The sequence below is a fragment of the Ranitomeya imitator genome, chromosome 6 (genome assembly GCF_032444005.1).
Source record: "Ranitomeya imitator isolate aRanImi1 chromosome 6, aRanImi1.pri, whole genome shotgun sequence".
In the NCBI taxonomy this organism is placed as follows: domain Eukaryota; kingdom Metazoa; phylum Chordata; class Amphibia; order Anura; family Dendrobatidae; genus Ranitomeya; species Ranitomeya imitator.
The window spans coordinates 197,324,828-197,340,376 of NC_091287.1; the positions used below are offsets into that span (position 1 = coordinate 197,324,828).

The following is a 15,549-nucleotide window of genomic DNA, read 5'->3' on the forward strand; positions in this document are numbered from 1 at the left end:
GACCCAATATTGGAAACTAGACCCCCCAAGGAACTTATCTAAATGTGTTGTGATAACTTTGAACCCCCCAAGTGTTTTTCACTAGTTAATAACGCAGAGCAGCAAAAATAAAAAATATTTTTTTTTTCCACAAAAATTATCTTTAACACCCAGTTTTGTATTTTCCCAAGGGTAACAGGAGAAATCGGTTGCCAAAAATAGTTGTCCAATTTGTCCTGAGTACGCTGATACCCCATATGTGGGGGGGGACCACCGTTTGGGCGCATTGCAAATGACCTCATATTGGAAACTAGACCCCCCAAGGAACTTATCTAAATGTGTTGTAAGAACTTTGAACCCCAAGTGTTTCACTACAGTTTATAACGCAGAGCCATGAAAATAAAAAATCAATTTTATTTTCCCAAGGGTAACAAGAGAAATTGGACACCAGAAGTTGTTGTCCAATTTTTCCTGAGTGCGCTGATACCCCATATGTTGGGGTAAACCCCTGTTTGGGGGCACGGGAGAGCTTGGAAGAGAAGGAACACTGTTTTACTTTTTCAACACAGAATTGGCTGGAAATGAGATCAGACGCCATGTCGCGTTTGGAGAGCCCTGATGTGCCTAAACAGTGGAAACCCCCAATTCTAACTGAAACCCTAACCCAAACACACCCCTAATCCCAACCACTCCCCTAACCCCAACTTTAACCACAGCCCTAACTCCAACACACCTCTAACCCTAATCCCAACCCTAACCCTAACCACACTCCTAACCCTGACAAACCCCTAACCCTAATCCCAACTGTAAATGTAATCTAAACCCTAACCCTAGACCTAACCATAACCCTAATGGGAAAATAGAAATAAATACATTTTTAAATTTTTTTTATTTTTCCCTAAGGGGGTGATGAATGGGGGTTTGATTTACTTTTATAGAGGGTTTTTTAGCGGATTTTTATGATTGGCAGCTGTCACACACTAAAAGACGCTTTTTATTGCAAAAAATTGCTTTTTGCGTTACCACATTTTGAGAGCTGTAATTTTTCCATAGTTTGGTCCACAGAGTCAAGTGAGTCTTGTTTTTTGTGGGACGAGTTGACGTTTTTATTGGTAACATTTTCGGGCACGTGACATTTTTTGATCGCTTTTTATTCCGATTTTTGTGAGGCAGTATGACCAAAAACCAGCTATTCATGAATTTCTTTGGGGGGGGGGGGGGGCGTTTACACCGTTCTGCGTTTGGTAAAATGGATAAAGCAGTTTTATTCTTTGGGTCAGTACGATTACAGCGATACCTCATTTATATAATTTTTTTATGTTTTGGCGCCTTTATACGATAAAAACTATTTTATAGAAAAAAGAATTATTTTTGCATCGCTTTATTATGAGGACTATAACTTTTTTGTTTTTTCACTGATGATGCTGTATGGCGGCTCGTTTTTTGCAGGACAAGATGTTTTCAGCGGTACCATGGTTATTTATATCTGTCTTTTTGATCGCGTGCTATTCCACTTTTTGTTCGGCGGTATGATAATAAAGGTTTGTTTTTTGCCTTGCTTTTTTAATTTTTTTTACGGTGTTCACTGAAGGGGTTAACTAGTGGGACAGTTTTATAGGTGATACGGACGCGGTGATACTAAATCTGTGTACTTTTATTGTTTGTTTTTTTTTATTTAGATAAAGGAATGTATTTATGGAAACAATATTTTTTTTCTTTAATTAGGAATTTTTTGTTTTTACACATGTGAATATTTTTTTTAACTTTTTTACATTGCCCCAATGACATCACAGCCCCTCTGCTTTTGGATCGGAGACATCACGACGACATGCGGGTCTCCATTCCTGAGAAACTTCCTGTCATGCGCACTGATGATCAGGAAGCCTCTCAGGTAAGTGTGCAGTATCTGCAGCGCTGACAGCTTCTATAGCATGCAGATCTCCACGCTATAAAAGTGATCAGCCTGCACAAAATGAGTGTCCCATAGTGGGACAAAGTGTCAAAGTAAGGCTGGTTTCACATTTGCGGTTGGGAGGGCTGCGTATGACAACGTACTTCCTCCCTTCTTTCTCCTTGAAGCCCCGCCTACTGCTCCATGCATCCTGCGTTGCCCTGCATACCTATCTTTAACATTGGGTACACAGGGACGTGCATTGTCCGCTGATGCATCCGCATGCGGCGATTTGATGTGTGCGGAAAAAGCTAAATTTCGGCGCTCTTTCCCTTCTGACCTCTGCCATGCGCCCAAACAGCGGTTCCCCACCACCTATGGGGTAACAGTGTACTCAGGACAAATTGAACAATAACTTTTGGGGTCCAATTTCTCCTGTTACTTTTGGGAAAATAAAAAAATTTGGATCTGAAGTAATTTTGTGAAAAAGTTAAATGTTCATTTTTTTTTACATATATGCTAGCCACCTTAGGGAGAGACCCAAGTTGGGCTAAATGTAGCGGGACGAAATGTTGCTTGCAAGTACTTTCCGTTTCAGGAAAGCATCCACTATGCATTTTTTTTTAAACATTACAAAAATTCCTGCGAAGCACCAGAAAGGTTAATAAACTTCTTGAATGTGGTTTTGCACACCTTGAGGGGTGCAGTTTTTAGAATGGTGTCACTTTTGGGTATTTTCTATCATATAGATCCCTCAAAGTGACTTCAAATGTGGTGTGGTCCCTAAAAAAAGGTGTAAAAATGAGAAATCGCTGGTCAACTTTTAACCCTTATAACTCCCTAACAAAAAAATTTTTGGTTCCAAAATTGTGCTGATGCAAAGTAGACATGTGGGAAATGTTAGTTATTAAGTATTTTGTGTGACATATCTGTGTGATTAAGGACATGAAAATTCAACATTGGAAAATTGTGAAATTTTCGCAAAATTTCTGTTTTTTTTCACAAATACACGCAAGTCATATCAAATAAATTTTACCACTATCATGAAGCACAATATGTCACGAGAAAACAATGTCAGGATCACTGGGATCCGTTGAAGCATTCCAGAGTCCTCATTTTTTTTATCTGACCTATATCCTTAATAAACACTTCTTCAAGAACCATCAGTTTTAACTCTGAAGGCATTTGTTTATGTTCCCAAAAATATCTCACTACTGCCATTTCACCAAATTTTTTTTTCAATGGTTTTTATTTTTTTTTTCAGCATTTTTATTTGGTCTCTTATGTTTTTCACCATAAATTCTAATCGCAGAGCAATGTTCTGTAAGTCACACCTTTATACTGGACAATGTTTGGCTCACATTTCCCAATCCAAATGGGCATTTTAAAAAGTATACTACATTGGTACATGCAGAAAAACATTTTATAGGTACTTGTTTTGGTAATTTTGGATTATTTATACCTGACCGCACCACATTGTTAGAAAGTGTTTTTCTTTTGCGACAAATTAACTTAGAGGCGGTGTTTAAAACGTCTACCAAATTTTGTGAAGTGAAAAACATTTCCGGTGACTACCTCTTGAAGCTCATCAAGAGAATGCCAATAGTGTGCAAAGCAGTCATCAAAAAACCTAGAATATAAGACATATTTTCAGTTGTTTCACACTTTTTTGTTAAGTATATAATTCCACATGTGTTATTTCATAGTTTTGATGCCTTTAGTGTGAAGTTACAATTTTCATAGTCATGAAAACACAGAAAAATCTTTAAATGAGATGTGTCCAAACTTTTGGACTGTACTGTAAGTCAGATAAAAAAAGAGGTTATTAAAAAGAAAAGTAAAATATTTTTTGGATTATAAGACTCACTTTTTTCCTCCAAATTTGGAGAGAAAATGGGGGTGCATCTTATAATTGAAATATACCTAACGGGCTGCGGTGGAGTGAGGTCCCAGGGTCACTGCTGGCAGAGGCAGGAGGGTGACAATTTTGCAGGCCTCAGGCTGGGAGGAGGGGGCACTCGATGGTGTGGGGGCTCCGTCAACATTTTGTGAATGGCCGAGATCTCAGCACCAAGATTTCGGCAGCGACCCTGTGACCCTGCTCCACTGCAGCCACCACCCCAGGTAAGCAATAAGATGCAACGGATTATAACAAGCAACACCAAAATTTGAGTGCGTCTTATAATCCGATGCGTCTTATAAATTCCAAAATATGGTATATTGGATGTTTTTCCTTGATACGGTTTCCCCAAAAGGGTTAAATGAGAGTTGTAACTTTAATGTATTTTTATAAACATTACATGAGATGTGTTTCTAATGCATTTTGGTATAACAATTGCTTTTTATAATGGAATTGTGAAAAGATGTATCACAGTGGTTTTCTATACTAATGGATGTAAACAAGCTGTTTTGTAGTAAATTGTATTTTTTATGTTTTAGTACATGGTGTCAGGATTGGTGCTGAGTCACACGGTGTGCGTCGTTAATAGGAAGGAATTAATAAAAAAATTGCAGGCTTGAGAAAAGGGGGAGGTAGTCCCCCGAAATATTTTGGTTCCCTTATCGTTAGTCAGTGTCTCTGCTCTCCTGCTCAATCTATGGAAGCGCATGTCTGCACAGGGATCACCCACACCCAGGATCTCTCTCTAAATGGAGACTGCATAGATCAGTTAGAAAAGCTGTGCAGCCTGTGTGTTGGAGCTGCAGAGAACTATGTGAAAGCTGCCCCTGATCAGTGTAAACTGTGCCTGTTTGGATTCTGCCAGAGCTCGGGCTGAAGGTGATACCGAGTCATGATGGGACCATACCTATTATCTGAAAAAAGCGTGCTCCAGGAGAAAAGACTGAAATCTGTTTGGACATATGTCTGCTGCATGAACTGTTTATTTGCTGTTTTACCTTTGTTCCCAGACTAGGCTGCTTTTTTTGTTTTTAATCCCTTGGAGTTTTATGAAAGCAATAAAACTGCACGTGTTTAGACCAACTGCATTACCCGTGTGCATGCAACCTAATGCCTATCAGAGACAGTGAATCCCTACAATTGGTGGAGAATGCAGCCATGAAGTGTCAGAGAGCACAGATGATAACAGTGTGAAGATTTAAAGTTCTGGGTTAAGGCAGCTACAGCATTTCAAACACAGTCTGAAAGAATGGAGGAGCTCTCCTGCTTAAAGGTGACATTGCTGCGGTGTCAGGGTGTCGTGGGTGTGGCTCGGTAGAGCTGCGAGCCATCTTTTTAAGTGGAGTTTTGCAGAGGAGAACCAGTGTTATGGACTGACCTGGGTTGGAGTAGTGGTATTGCAACCACTAGGGGCAACACCTGCATGTAGCGTAGTCAGGAATAGCCAGAGGTCGGTACACAGGAGCAGCAGTATAGTTAAAGGATCAGCAGGTTGCATAGTCAGAAATAGACAGAGGTTGGTACATAGGGGCAGCAGTATAGTTAAGGATCAGCAGGTGGAGTAGTCAGGAATAGCCAGAGGTTGGTACACGGTAGCAGCATTACAGTCTTGAGGATAAGCAGCAGGTGGAAAGAGAGCTTGACTAAAGGCTGGGAGTTCAATAATCTCGCAAGAAAGGAAGTATAATGCCAGGTTTAAGTAGGGTGTTCAATCAGGACAGCACAGGGTGGAGCCAATCAGGAAACACACAGGTACTAGTATCTATGTTAGGCCTGTGTCCCACTTGTAACTGCAATGCGAGAAACTCGCGCGAGTCTCTAGTCTCAATACCCGGCACTGCTGCCGACGGTTCGAACTGGAGCGTTCAGCTGCATAGAAATACATGCAGCCGCACAGTCCGATCCTGAGTGCCGGCAGCATTGGCGGGTATTGAGGTGAAAGACTCGCAAGTTTCTCACATTGCAGTTGCAAGTGGGACACCGGCCTTAGCTAGGAACTGTCTAGCATGCTGAATAGCTTAGAGGGAAGAGCTGCCACCTAGCGCACAAGAGCTGCTGCGTTCGAATCCTGATGACCAGGGACTGCAATGCTGTGGGGTGAGGCTCACATAGCACCTTGGTATAGAGAGATGATGTGCCATGGCTTGGTTTGGGGATTCATTCGGGTGACCTCTTGCTCCATGGTTGATTCTCCTGTCTGCTGAGCTTATTGCCCTTTTATTCCCTGTCCTTATGCTGATTGTTTATTCCCTGTCCTTATGCTGATTGTTTCTATTGCCTTTATTTTTCCTTCCTGCATTTGCTCTTCAGGTGTTTCCCATTGCCCTGTTTAAGTTTCCCTATCACATTCTGGGATGGGTAATATATATTCTCCCTTCACTACACTTCCTTGCTGGCTATACTTCTATGTGAATTAGTGCTAAGAAGTTCCAGCTTTTCAGCCAAGCAATTTTCCCTGTAAGGAAAATACGGCTTGTATTTCCGCTGTATTTATTTGTCTGCCTTCCCAGCCAGCACTCGAGACCGGAGTGTGCGGCTGCATATATTTCTATGCAGCTGAATGCTCTGGTCTGAACCAGTGGCAGCAGCAGTGCCGGGTATTGAGGTGAGATACATGCACAAGTTTCTCACATTGCAGTTGCAAGTGGGACACAGGCCTTATAGTAATGTTCCATCCTGGTCCCTTTGTTATGGTAACGCTCCATCTTGGTCCCCTTCTTATAGTAATGTACCATCCTGGACTCTTTCTCATGGTACTGCCCCAACCTGGTTCTTTCTTGCAGTAACATCCCATCTTGGTCCCCTACAAGTAGTAATATCCCCATAAAGCACCCCATCTTATAGTAATGTCTCCATCCTGTTCCTCATCTTGTAGTAATGCCCCATCCTGGTCCTGTTTTTATAGAAATATCCCCTCCTGGTCCTGTTTTTATAGTAATATCGCATCCTGGTCCCTTTCTTATAGTAATGCCCCATCCTGGTCCCCTTGATATAGAAATGTACGATTATGAACCCTTTCTTATAGTAACACATCATACTGATCCCTTTCTTGTAGTAATATCCCCTTCCAGGTCCCATTATTATAATAATATCCCCATCCAGGTCCCCTTCTTATAGTAATATCCCCCTCCAGGTCCTTTTCTTATAGTAATGTCCCATCCTGGTCCTCTTCATAGAGTAATGTCCCTTCCTAGTCCCTTTCTTATAGTAATATCCCATCCTGATCCCTTTTTTATGGTAATGCTCCATCCTGGTTACCTTCTTATAGTAGTGTACCATCATGGTCAATTTCTCATAGTAATGATCCATCCTGGTCCCCTTGTTATTGTAATACATCATCCTGGACCCTTTCTTATGGTAACATCCAATCCTTGTCCCCCTCTTGTAGTAATATCCCCGTCCAGGCCCCATCTTATAATAATATCGCCATTCAGGTCCCCTTCTTAAGGTAATGTTACACCCTGGTTCCCTTTGTATAGTAATGTCTCATTCTTATAGCAATGCCCACTCCTTGTCCCCTCCTTATAGCAATGCCTCATCCTGGTCCCCTTGTTATAGTAATGCCCCATCCTGATCCCATTGTTTTAGTAATGGACCATTCTGGTCCCTTTCTTATGGTAATCAAAAATGGTGAATCCGGAGCTTGAAAAAGCGAGTATTTGTTATTTTAACCTCTTAATGACAGCCAATAAGTCTTTTAACTGACCTGAGTTATAAGACAATAGCCTCCCCACACAGGTGACAATCCAGCAGCTGTCAGCTGTACACTATAGCTGACAATGTGCTGCATCAGCCAGGATCAGTGTTTGCATCGTCCATATCTGTTTAACCCCTTACATGCTGCTGTCAATAGTGACTACATCGTATAAATGGTTAACAGAGTGTGGGCGCTTCTTCTTTATCCCAGTTGGCGCTCTCTGATCATGATTGTGTTGTCTTGATGTTTGCCATGGCAATTCATGACCAAATAGTAGCGGCCTTAAGGTACCTTCACACTGAGCAACTTTCCAACGAGAATGACAACAATCCGTGACGTTGCAGCGTTCTGGATAGTGATCTCGTTGTGTTTGACACGCAGCAGCGATCAGGATCCCGCTGTGACATCGCTGGTCGTAGCTAGAAGTCTGGAACTTTATTTGGTCGTCAGGTCGGCGTGATTCATCATGTTTGACAGCAAAAGCAACGATACCTGCAATGTTTTTTCATGGAGCGAACAACCAGCGAGAACGATAAGTACGTCACTGGATCGCTCCTGCATCGTTCTGCTGTTGCCGTGTTTGACGTCTCCTAGTGACCTAAACAGCGACGCTGCAGCGATCGGCTCGTTGTCTATATCGCTGCAGCGTCGCTTAATGTGACGGTACCTTTAGATTCTGACAGCTGTTGTAACCTGTTCAGAAGTTAGCGGCATTTAGGTAGTAAAAATACATATTTTCATTTCTGTCATGCCACTTTGCATTAATTCCTGAAAATCACCTGAAGGGTTAATAAACGACCTGACTGCGGTTTTCAATATGTCAGGCAGTGCTGTTTTTAAAATGATATAACTTTTGGGGGTTCCCCAATATATGGGTCCCCTAAAGGCACTTCAAACCTATCCCCTAAAAAAATACATTTTGTAAATTTCCTTGAAAAAATGATAAATTACTGCTACATTTTAAAACCTCCTAAAATGCTAACAAAATAAAATAACATCTTACAAATGGTGCTTATGTAAAGAAGACATGAGGGAAATGTTATTTATTAATGTTTTGCTGTGGTATGACTATCTGGATTAAATGGATAATCATTCAAAGTTTAAAAATTGCTAATTTTTTAACATTTTTCTCAAATTTCTGATATTTTTTATAAATAAACACAAAGCATATTGACCTAAATTTACCAATATCATAAAGTATAATACGTCACGAAAAAACATTCACAGAATCACTGGAATTTGTTGAGGCGTTCCAGAGTTATTACCACATAAAGTGACACTGGTCAGATTTCAAAAATTTGGCTCCGTCACTAAGGGGTTAAAATAAAAAAAAATTATTGAATACATGTTAAAAAGTTCTAGTGTGTAGACGGCCAGAAATAACATTAGGATTGCACGGAAGAGAGTTTTAGAAGGATTAATCACATTGTGGTGCCCATGCTTACCATCTGGTTTTCCAGCAGACTGCTCTGATGTGTACAAGATGCCATAGAGGATTCTTTGAATGGGTGAGCTGAATTTTTTTCTCTTCCCTATTGTAATGCCCCATCCTGGTCCCTTCTTGTAGTAATGGCTCCATCCAGGTGCTCATATTGTAGTAAAGTCCCCATCCTGATCCTCTCTTTGGAGTAATATCCCCATCCTGATCCTCTCTTTGGAGTAATATCCCCATCCTGGTCCTACTCTTGGAGTAATGTCCCCATCCTGTTCTTACTCTTATAGTAATGTCTCCATCCTGGTCCTCATCTTGTAGTAATGCCCCATTCTGGTCCCCTTTCTCTATAGAAAGGGGACCAGAATGGGGCATTACTACAAGATGAGGACCAGGATGGAGACCCTGGTCATTTTCTTATAGTAACCAGTTTGACCTTAAATCGAACATCAAGAGGAAGTCAGGGCTACATTTGCTCTCTTACTTACTTTTGATGTTTGATTTGTTCAAAGGCAGAGACAGTGACGTCAGTGCTGATTGGGCTCCAGGTAATGAGTCATAATAACCAAATGAGAGCGCTAGATATGTGGGTGCCAACACTGCTGGAATGGCACCAGCACGAGAGCTGAGTATAAGCTTTTTTTATTTAAATCATACATTTAAATTAAGAAGGAGTTGACCGAGTAGTGGAAAACTCCTTTAAGTGGATAAAACAGTGATTTCATAAAAATTCAGCCCAGTAAGTGAAACATCGTTGGGATCAGGATCTATGCCCCTACATCATGCAGCTCACAGATTAAATAGTAAAAACCTGGTGACAGATTCCCTTAACCCCTTAGCGACCGCCGATACGCCTTTTAACGGCGGCCGCTAAGGGTACTTAAACCACAGCGCTGTTAATTAACGGCGCTGTGGAAAAAGTCCATAGCGCCCCCCAGAGGCCGATTTTCTCCGGGGTCTCGGCTGCCGAGGGTAGCCGAGACCCCAGAGAACATGATTCGGGGTTTTTTTAACCCACCCCGCATTTGCGATCGCCGGTAATTAACCGTTTACCGGCGATCGCAAAAAAAAACAAAAAAAAAACGCGATCTCTTTTTAATTTCTCTGTCCTCCGATGTGATCGCACATCGGAGGACAGAGAAAAGGGGTCCCAGGTCCCCCCCCAATACTCACCTAGCTCCCCCGATGCTCCTCGTGTCTCCCGGTGGGCGCCGCCATCTTCAAAATGGCGGGCGCATGCGCAGTGCGCCCGCCGGCCGGCACCGGGAGAATCTTTGGGGTCTCGGCTGCCGGGGGTAGCCGAGACCCCAAAGAGCATGATCGGGGTCGGTATTACTGACCCCTGTTTTGCGATCGCCGGTAATTAACTGTTTACCGGCGACCGCAAAAAAAAAAAAAAAGTAAAGTGTAATTCTCTGTCCTCTGATGTGATCGCACATCAGAGGACAGAGAAATAGGGGGATTCGGGGACCCTAGCATACTCACCTAGGTCCCTGGATCCTCTTGCTGCTCCTCCTGGCCGCCGGCAGAAGAACATGGCGGACGCATGCCCAGTGCGCCCGCCATCTGTCTCCATCTGCCGGCCGGCAGGAGAACAGCAGTTGGGGCTAAAATTAGGGTTAGGGTTAGGGGTAGGGTTAGGGGTAGGGTTAGGGGTAGGGGTAGGGTTAGGGGTAGGGTTAGGGGTAGGGTTAGAGTTAGGGGTAGGGTTAGGGGTAGGGCTAGGGTTAGGGCTAGGGGTAGGGTTAGGGCTAGGGTTGGGGCTAAATTTAGGGTTAGGGTTGGGGCTAAATTTAGGGTTAGGGTTGGGGCTAAATTTAGGGTTAGGCTTCTTTCACACTTACGTCGGTACGGGGCCGTCGCAATGCGTCGGCCCCACATACCGACGCACGTTGTGAAAATTGTGCACAACGTGGGCAGCAGCTGTAGTTTTTCAACGTATCCGCTGCCCAATCTATGTCCTGGGGAGGAGGGGGCGGAGTTACGGCCACGCATGCGCGGTCAGAAATGGCGGATGCGACGTACAAAAAAACGTTTCATTGAACGTTTTTTTGTGCCGACGCTCCGCCAAAACACAACTGATCCAGTGCACGACGGACGCGACATGTGGCCATCTGTCATGATCCGTCGGCAATACAAGTCTATGGGCAAAAAACGCATCCTGCGGGCACATTTGCAGGATCCGTTTCTTGTCCAAAACGACGGATTGCGACGGAATGCCAAACGACGCAAGTGTGAAATTAGCCTTAGGGCTAGGGTTAGGGTTGGGGCTAAAGTTAGGGCTAGGGTTGGGGCTAAAGTTAGGGTTAGAGCTGGGATTAGGGTTAGGGTTTGGATTAGGGTTGGTATTAGGGTTAGGGTTGGCATTAGGGTTACGCTTGGGATTAGGGTTAGGTTTGGGATTAGGGTTAAGGTTAGGGTTGTGATTAGGGGTGTATTGGGATTAGGGTTAGGTTTGAGGTTAGGGTTGAGATTAGGATTAGGGGTGTGTTGGATTTAGGGTTTTGATTAGGGTTATGGTTAGGGTTGACATTAGGGTTGTTTTGGGGTAAGGGTTGTGATTATGGTTAGGGTTAGTGATTAGGATTATGGATCAGGTTGGGATTAGGGTTAGGGGTGTGTTGGGGTTAGGGTTGGAGCTAGAATTGGGGGGTTTCCACTGTTTAGGTACATCAGGGGGTCTCCAAACACGACAGCCAATTTTGCGCTCAAAAAGTCAAATGGTGCTCCCTCCCTTCTGAGCTCTGCCGTGCGCCCAAACAGTGGGTTACCCCCACATATGGGGCATCAGCGTACTCGGGATAAATTGGACAACAACTTCTGGGGTCCAATTTCTCTTGTTATCCTTGTGAAAATAAAAACTTGGGGGCTACAAAATCTTTTTTGTGAAAAAAAAAAATATTTTTTATTTTCACGACTCTGCATTCTAAACTTCTGTGAAGCACTTGGGCATTCAAAGTTCTCACCACACATCTAGATAAGTTCATTGAGGGGTCTAGTTTCCAAAATGGGGTCACTTGTGGGGGTTACTACAGTTTAGGTACATCAGGGGCTCTGCAATCACAACATAATGCCCACAGACCATTCTATCAAAGTCTGCATTCCAAAAAGGCGCTCCTTCCCTTCCGAGCTCTGCCGTGCGCCCAAACAGTGGTTTACCCCCACATATGGCGCATCAGCGTACTCGGGATAAATTGGACAACAACTATTGCAGTCCAATTTCTCCTGTTACCCTTGTGAAAATAAAAACTTGGGGGCTACAATATCTTTTTTGTGGAAAAAAAAATATTTTTTATTTTCACGACTCTGCATTCTAAACTTCTGTGAAGCACTTGGGCATTCAAAGTTCTCACCACACATCTAGATAAGTTCCTTGAGGGGTCTAGTTTCCAAAATGGGGTCACTTGTGGGGGATTTCTACTGTTTAGGCACATCAGGGGCTCTCCAAATGCGACATGGCGTCCAATCTCAATTCCAGCCAATTCTACATTGAAAAAGTAAAACGGCACTCTTTCTCTTCCAAGCTCTGCGGTGCGCCCAAACAGTGGTTTACCCCCACATATTGGGTATCGACATACTCAGGAGAAATTGCACAACAACTTTAGTGGTCTAATTTCTCCTGTTACCCTTGTGAAAATAAAAATTTGTGGGCAAAAAGATCATTTTTGTAGAAAAAATGCAATTTTTTTTTTTCACGGCTCTACGTTATAAACTTCTGTGAAGCACATGGGGGTTCAAAGTGCTCGCCACACATCTAGATAAGTTCCTTAAGGGGTCTAGTTTCCAAAATGGTGTCACTTGTGGGGGGTTTCCACTGTTTAGGCACATCAGGGGCTCTCCAAACGCGACATGGCGTCCAATCTCAATTCCAGCCAATTCTACATTGAAAAAGTAAAACGGCGCTCCTTCACTTCTAAGTTCTGCGGTGCGCCCTAACAGTGGTTTACCCCCACATATGGGGTATTGGCGTATTCAGGAGAAATTGCATAACAAAATTTATGGTTACATTTCTGTTTTTACACTTGTGAAAATAAAAAAAATGGTTCTGAATTAAGATGTTTGCAAAAAAAAGTTAAATGTTCATTTTTTCCTTCCACATTTTTTCAGTTCCTGTGAAGCACGTAAAGGGTTAATAAACTTCTTGAATGTGGTTTTGAGAACCTTGAGGGGTGCAGTTTTTAGAATGGTGTCACACTTGGTTATTTTCTATCACATAGACCCCTCAAAATGACTTCAAATGTGATGTGGTCCCTAAAAAAAAATGGTGTTGTAAAAATGAGAAATTGCTGGTCAACTTTTAACGCTTATAACTCCCTAACAAAAAAAAATTTTGTTTCCAAAATTGTGCTAATGTAAAGTAGACATGTGGGAAATGTTATTTATTAACTATTTTTCGTGACATATCTCTCTGATTTAAGGGCATAAAAATACAAAGTTTGAAAATTGCAAAATTTTAAAAATTTTCGCCATATTTCCATTTTTTTCATAAGTAATCGCAAGTAATATCGAAGAAATGTTACCACTAACATGAAGTACAATATGTCACGAAAAAACAATCTCAGAATCAGCGGGATCCGTTGAAGCGTTCCAGAGTTATAACCTCATAAAGTGACAGTGGTCAGAATTGCAAAAATTGGCCTGGTCATTAAGTACCAAATTGGCTCTGTCACTAAGGGGTTAAAGGAGAGTGGAATGGGTTCCAAAGTGGTTGCAAATATATTTTTATTAGCAGTTGAAAGTTCTCACCAGTCTTTAAGGATAACTTAAATTGTAGGGGATATAATATTTCTATTTCAATGGAAAAATACAGTTAAACGCTTTTGAAATATGACAACTGAAAAAAACATCAACACTGTGTCATTAAGAACTAAAATAGATTGTTTTCATAACATGTTTAAATAATCAACTTACCTCAAAATATGTGTCAATGTATTCGGAAACAATATGCTCAGAATTTGGTTTGTTTTGGCAGTAAACTATATACATATGTAATCTTCTTTCCTGTAACACAACAGAAAAAAGACTGACAAATTCAGACTATTATTATTATTGTTATTATTATTATATTCAGACAATATTGATGATATCTAATACCTTTTCAATAATGTCAAGCCATTGCCAATGCCATTAGCAAAGTGAGGACATTGACTATTGCTGCCAGACCCCCAAACTTGATTCCATCTTGAAGAGACGTGCTGGAAAATGGAAATTGTGTATCAAGCCACTCGGTGGGGCAGCACCTATTTAATGATTCAGCCATTGCTTGAGCTGAAACCCTTCCTTGTAGATATGGCCAACCCTCAGGTAACACCACATGAAGGTCAATGGACACAGGTGGCTGAATTGAATGAATTGCTTCATCACCCATTTACAGTGACTAAAAAATTACAAGCTGAGGATTTATCTCCTGGCATTTTCATAAAGGAGTGGAAGAACTTGTTGTTTTGCCTATCCCAAAGAGGAGGTTTAATCGCAGATGGCATTGCTGCTTCAATGAAACGGAGAGAGACACTGCTATTAGAAAATACAATTCTTCTGGCAGCTGCTTATGTGGACCCGAGTGATCGTATATATCCTGCATTTTCCCATAGACTTGTATTAGCGACGTATCACGACGGATGGACACACGTTTCGTCCGTCGTGCACTGGATCCTGCAGAATTTGGCGCCACGTCGTCTGTGAAAAACGTGCAATGTAACGTTTTTGGCTGCAGTGGAAAAACGTGCCACGACGCATCCTGCGGCATACATCGCTGGCTAGAATGGAAGCCTATGGACGCAGGATCCATCGTGGCACGCCATATAACGCAATCCAGCGCTGGAATACGTCTTTTTACACTGAGCATGCTCCAAATCAGGATTTAGTAGCCAATTGGCCAGACAGCCCCAAATCTATAAAAATCTGGCCTGTGGCTTCATTCCTCAATGTGTCAGCAAGATTCCAGCAAGACTCCAGCCAGCCTGAAGTCAGCCATCAGCCTGCCAGAAGCCAGCCACAAGACAACGTCCAGCCGGAGGCCTGCCTGACAGTGTGAGTCCTGCCAGTCAGTGTGATTTCTGCCATTTTTGTGTGTGCGTGCGTGCGTGCGCGTGCATTTTTTTTAAATTTCATTACTGTGATGTATTTCTAAAGTAGTGTGGCAAGTGTAAAATGTGTTGTCAGTTCGTGTGTGGCATGTGTGTGTAATGACTGTGTGCGCGTGCATTTTTTTTTAATTTCATTACTGTGATGTATTTCTAAAGTAGTGTAAATGTGTTGTCGGTGTGTGTGTGTAATGGTGGTGCGTGACTGTCCTTTTTTGTAAAAATGTTATTATATTCTTTCCAACATTTACATTACTGTGCTTGTATTTAACCCCTTAATGACCGCCAATACGTCTTTTAACTGACCTGAGATATAAGAGAATAGCCTCCCCATACAGATGACAATCCAGCATCTGTCGGTTGTACACTATAGTTGACAACTTGCTGTACCAGCCACAATCAGTATTTGCACCATCTAAATCTGTTTAACCCCTTAGATGCTGCTGTCAATAGTGACTACATCATTATAAATGGTTAACAGAGTGTGGGGGCTTCTTCTTTGTCACAATTGGTGTCCTCAGATCATGATTTTGTGGTCCTGATGTTTGCCATGGCAATTCATGACCA

General features: G+C 42.3%; 1 protein-coding gene across 1 annotated transcript in view; it reads right to left on the minus strand.

The window, feature by feature from the left end:
- TRIO (trio Rho guanine nucleotide exchange factor) overlaps positions 1–15,549 on the minus strand; it is a 2,940,676-nt gene that overhangs the window by 264,834 nt on the left and 2,660,293 nt on the right. Inside the window, 1 exon segment of the mRNA XM_069730426.1 lies at positions 13,811–13,900. Coding sequence (XP_069586527.1) covers positions 13,811–13,900 — 90 coding nt within the window.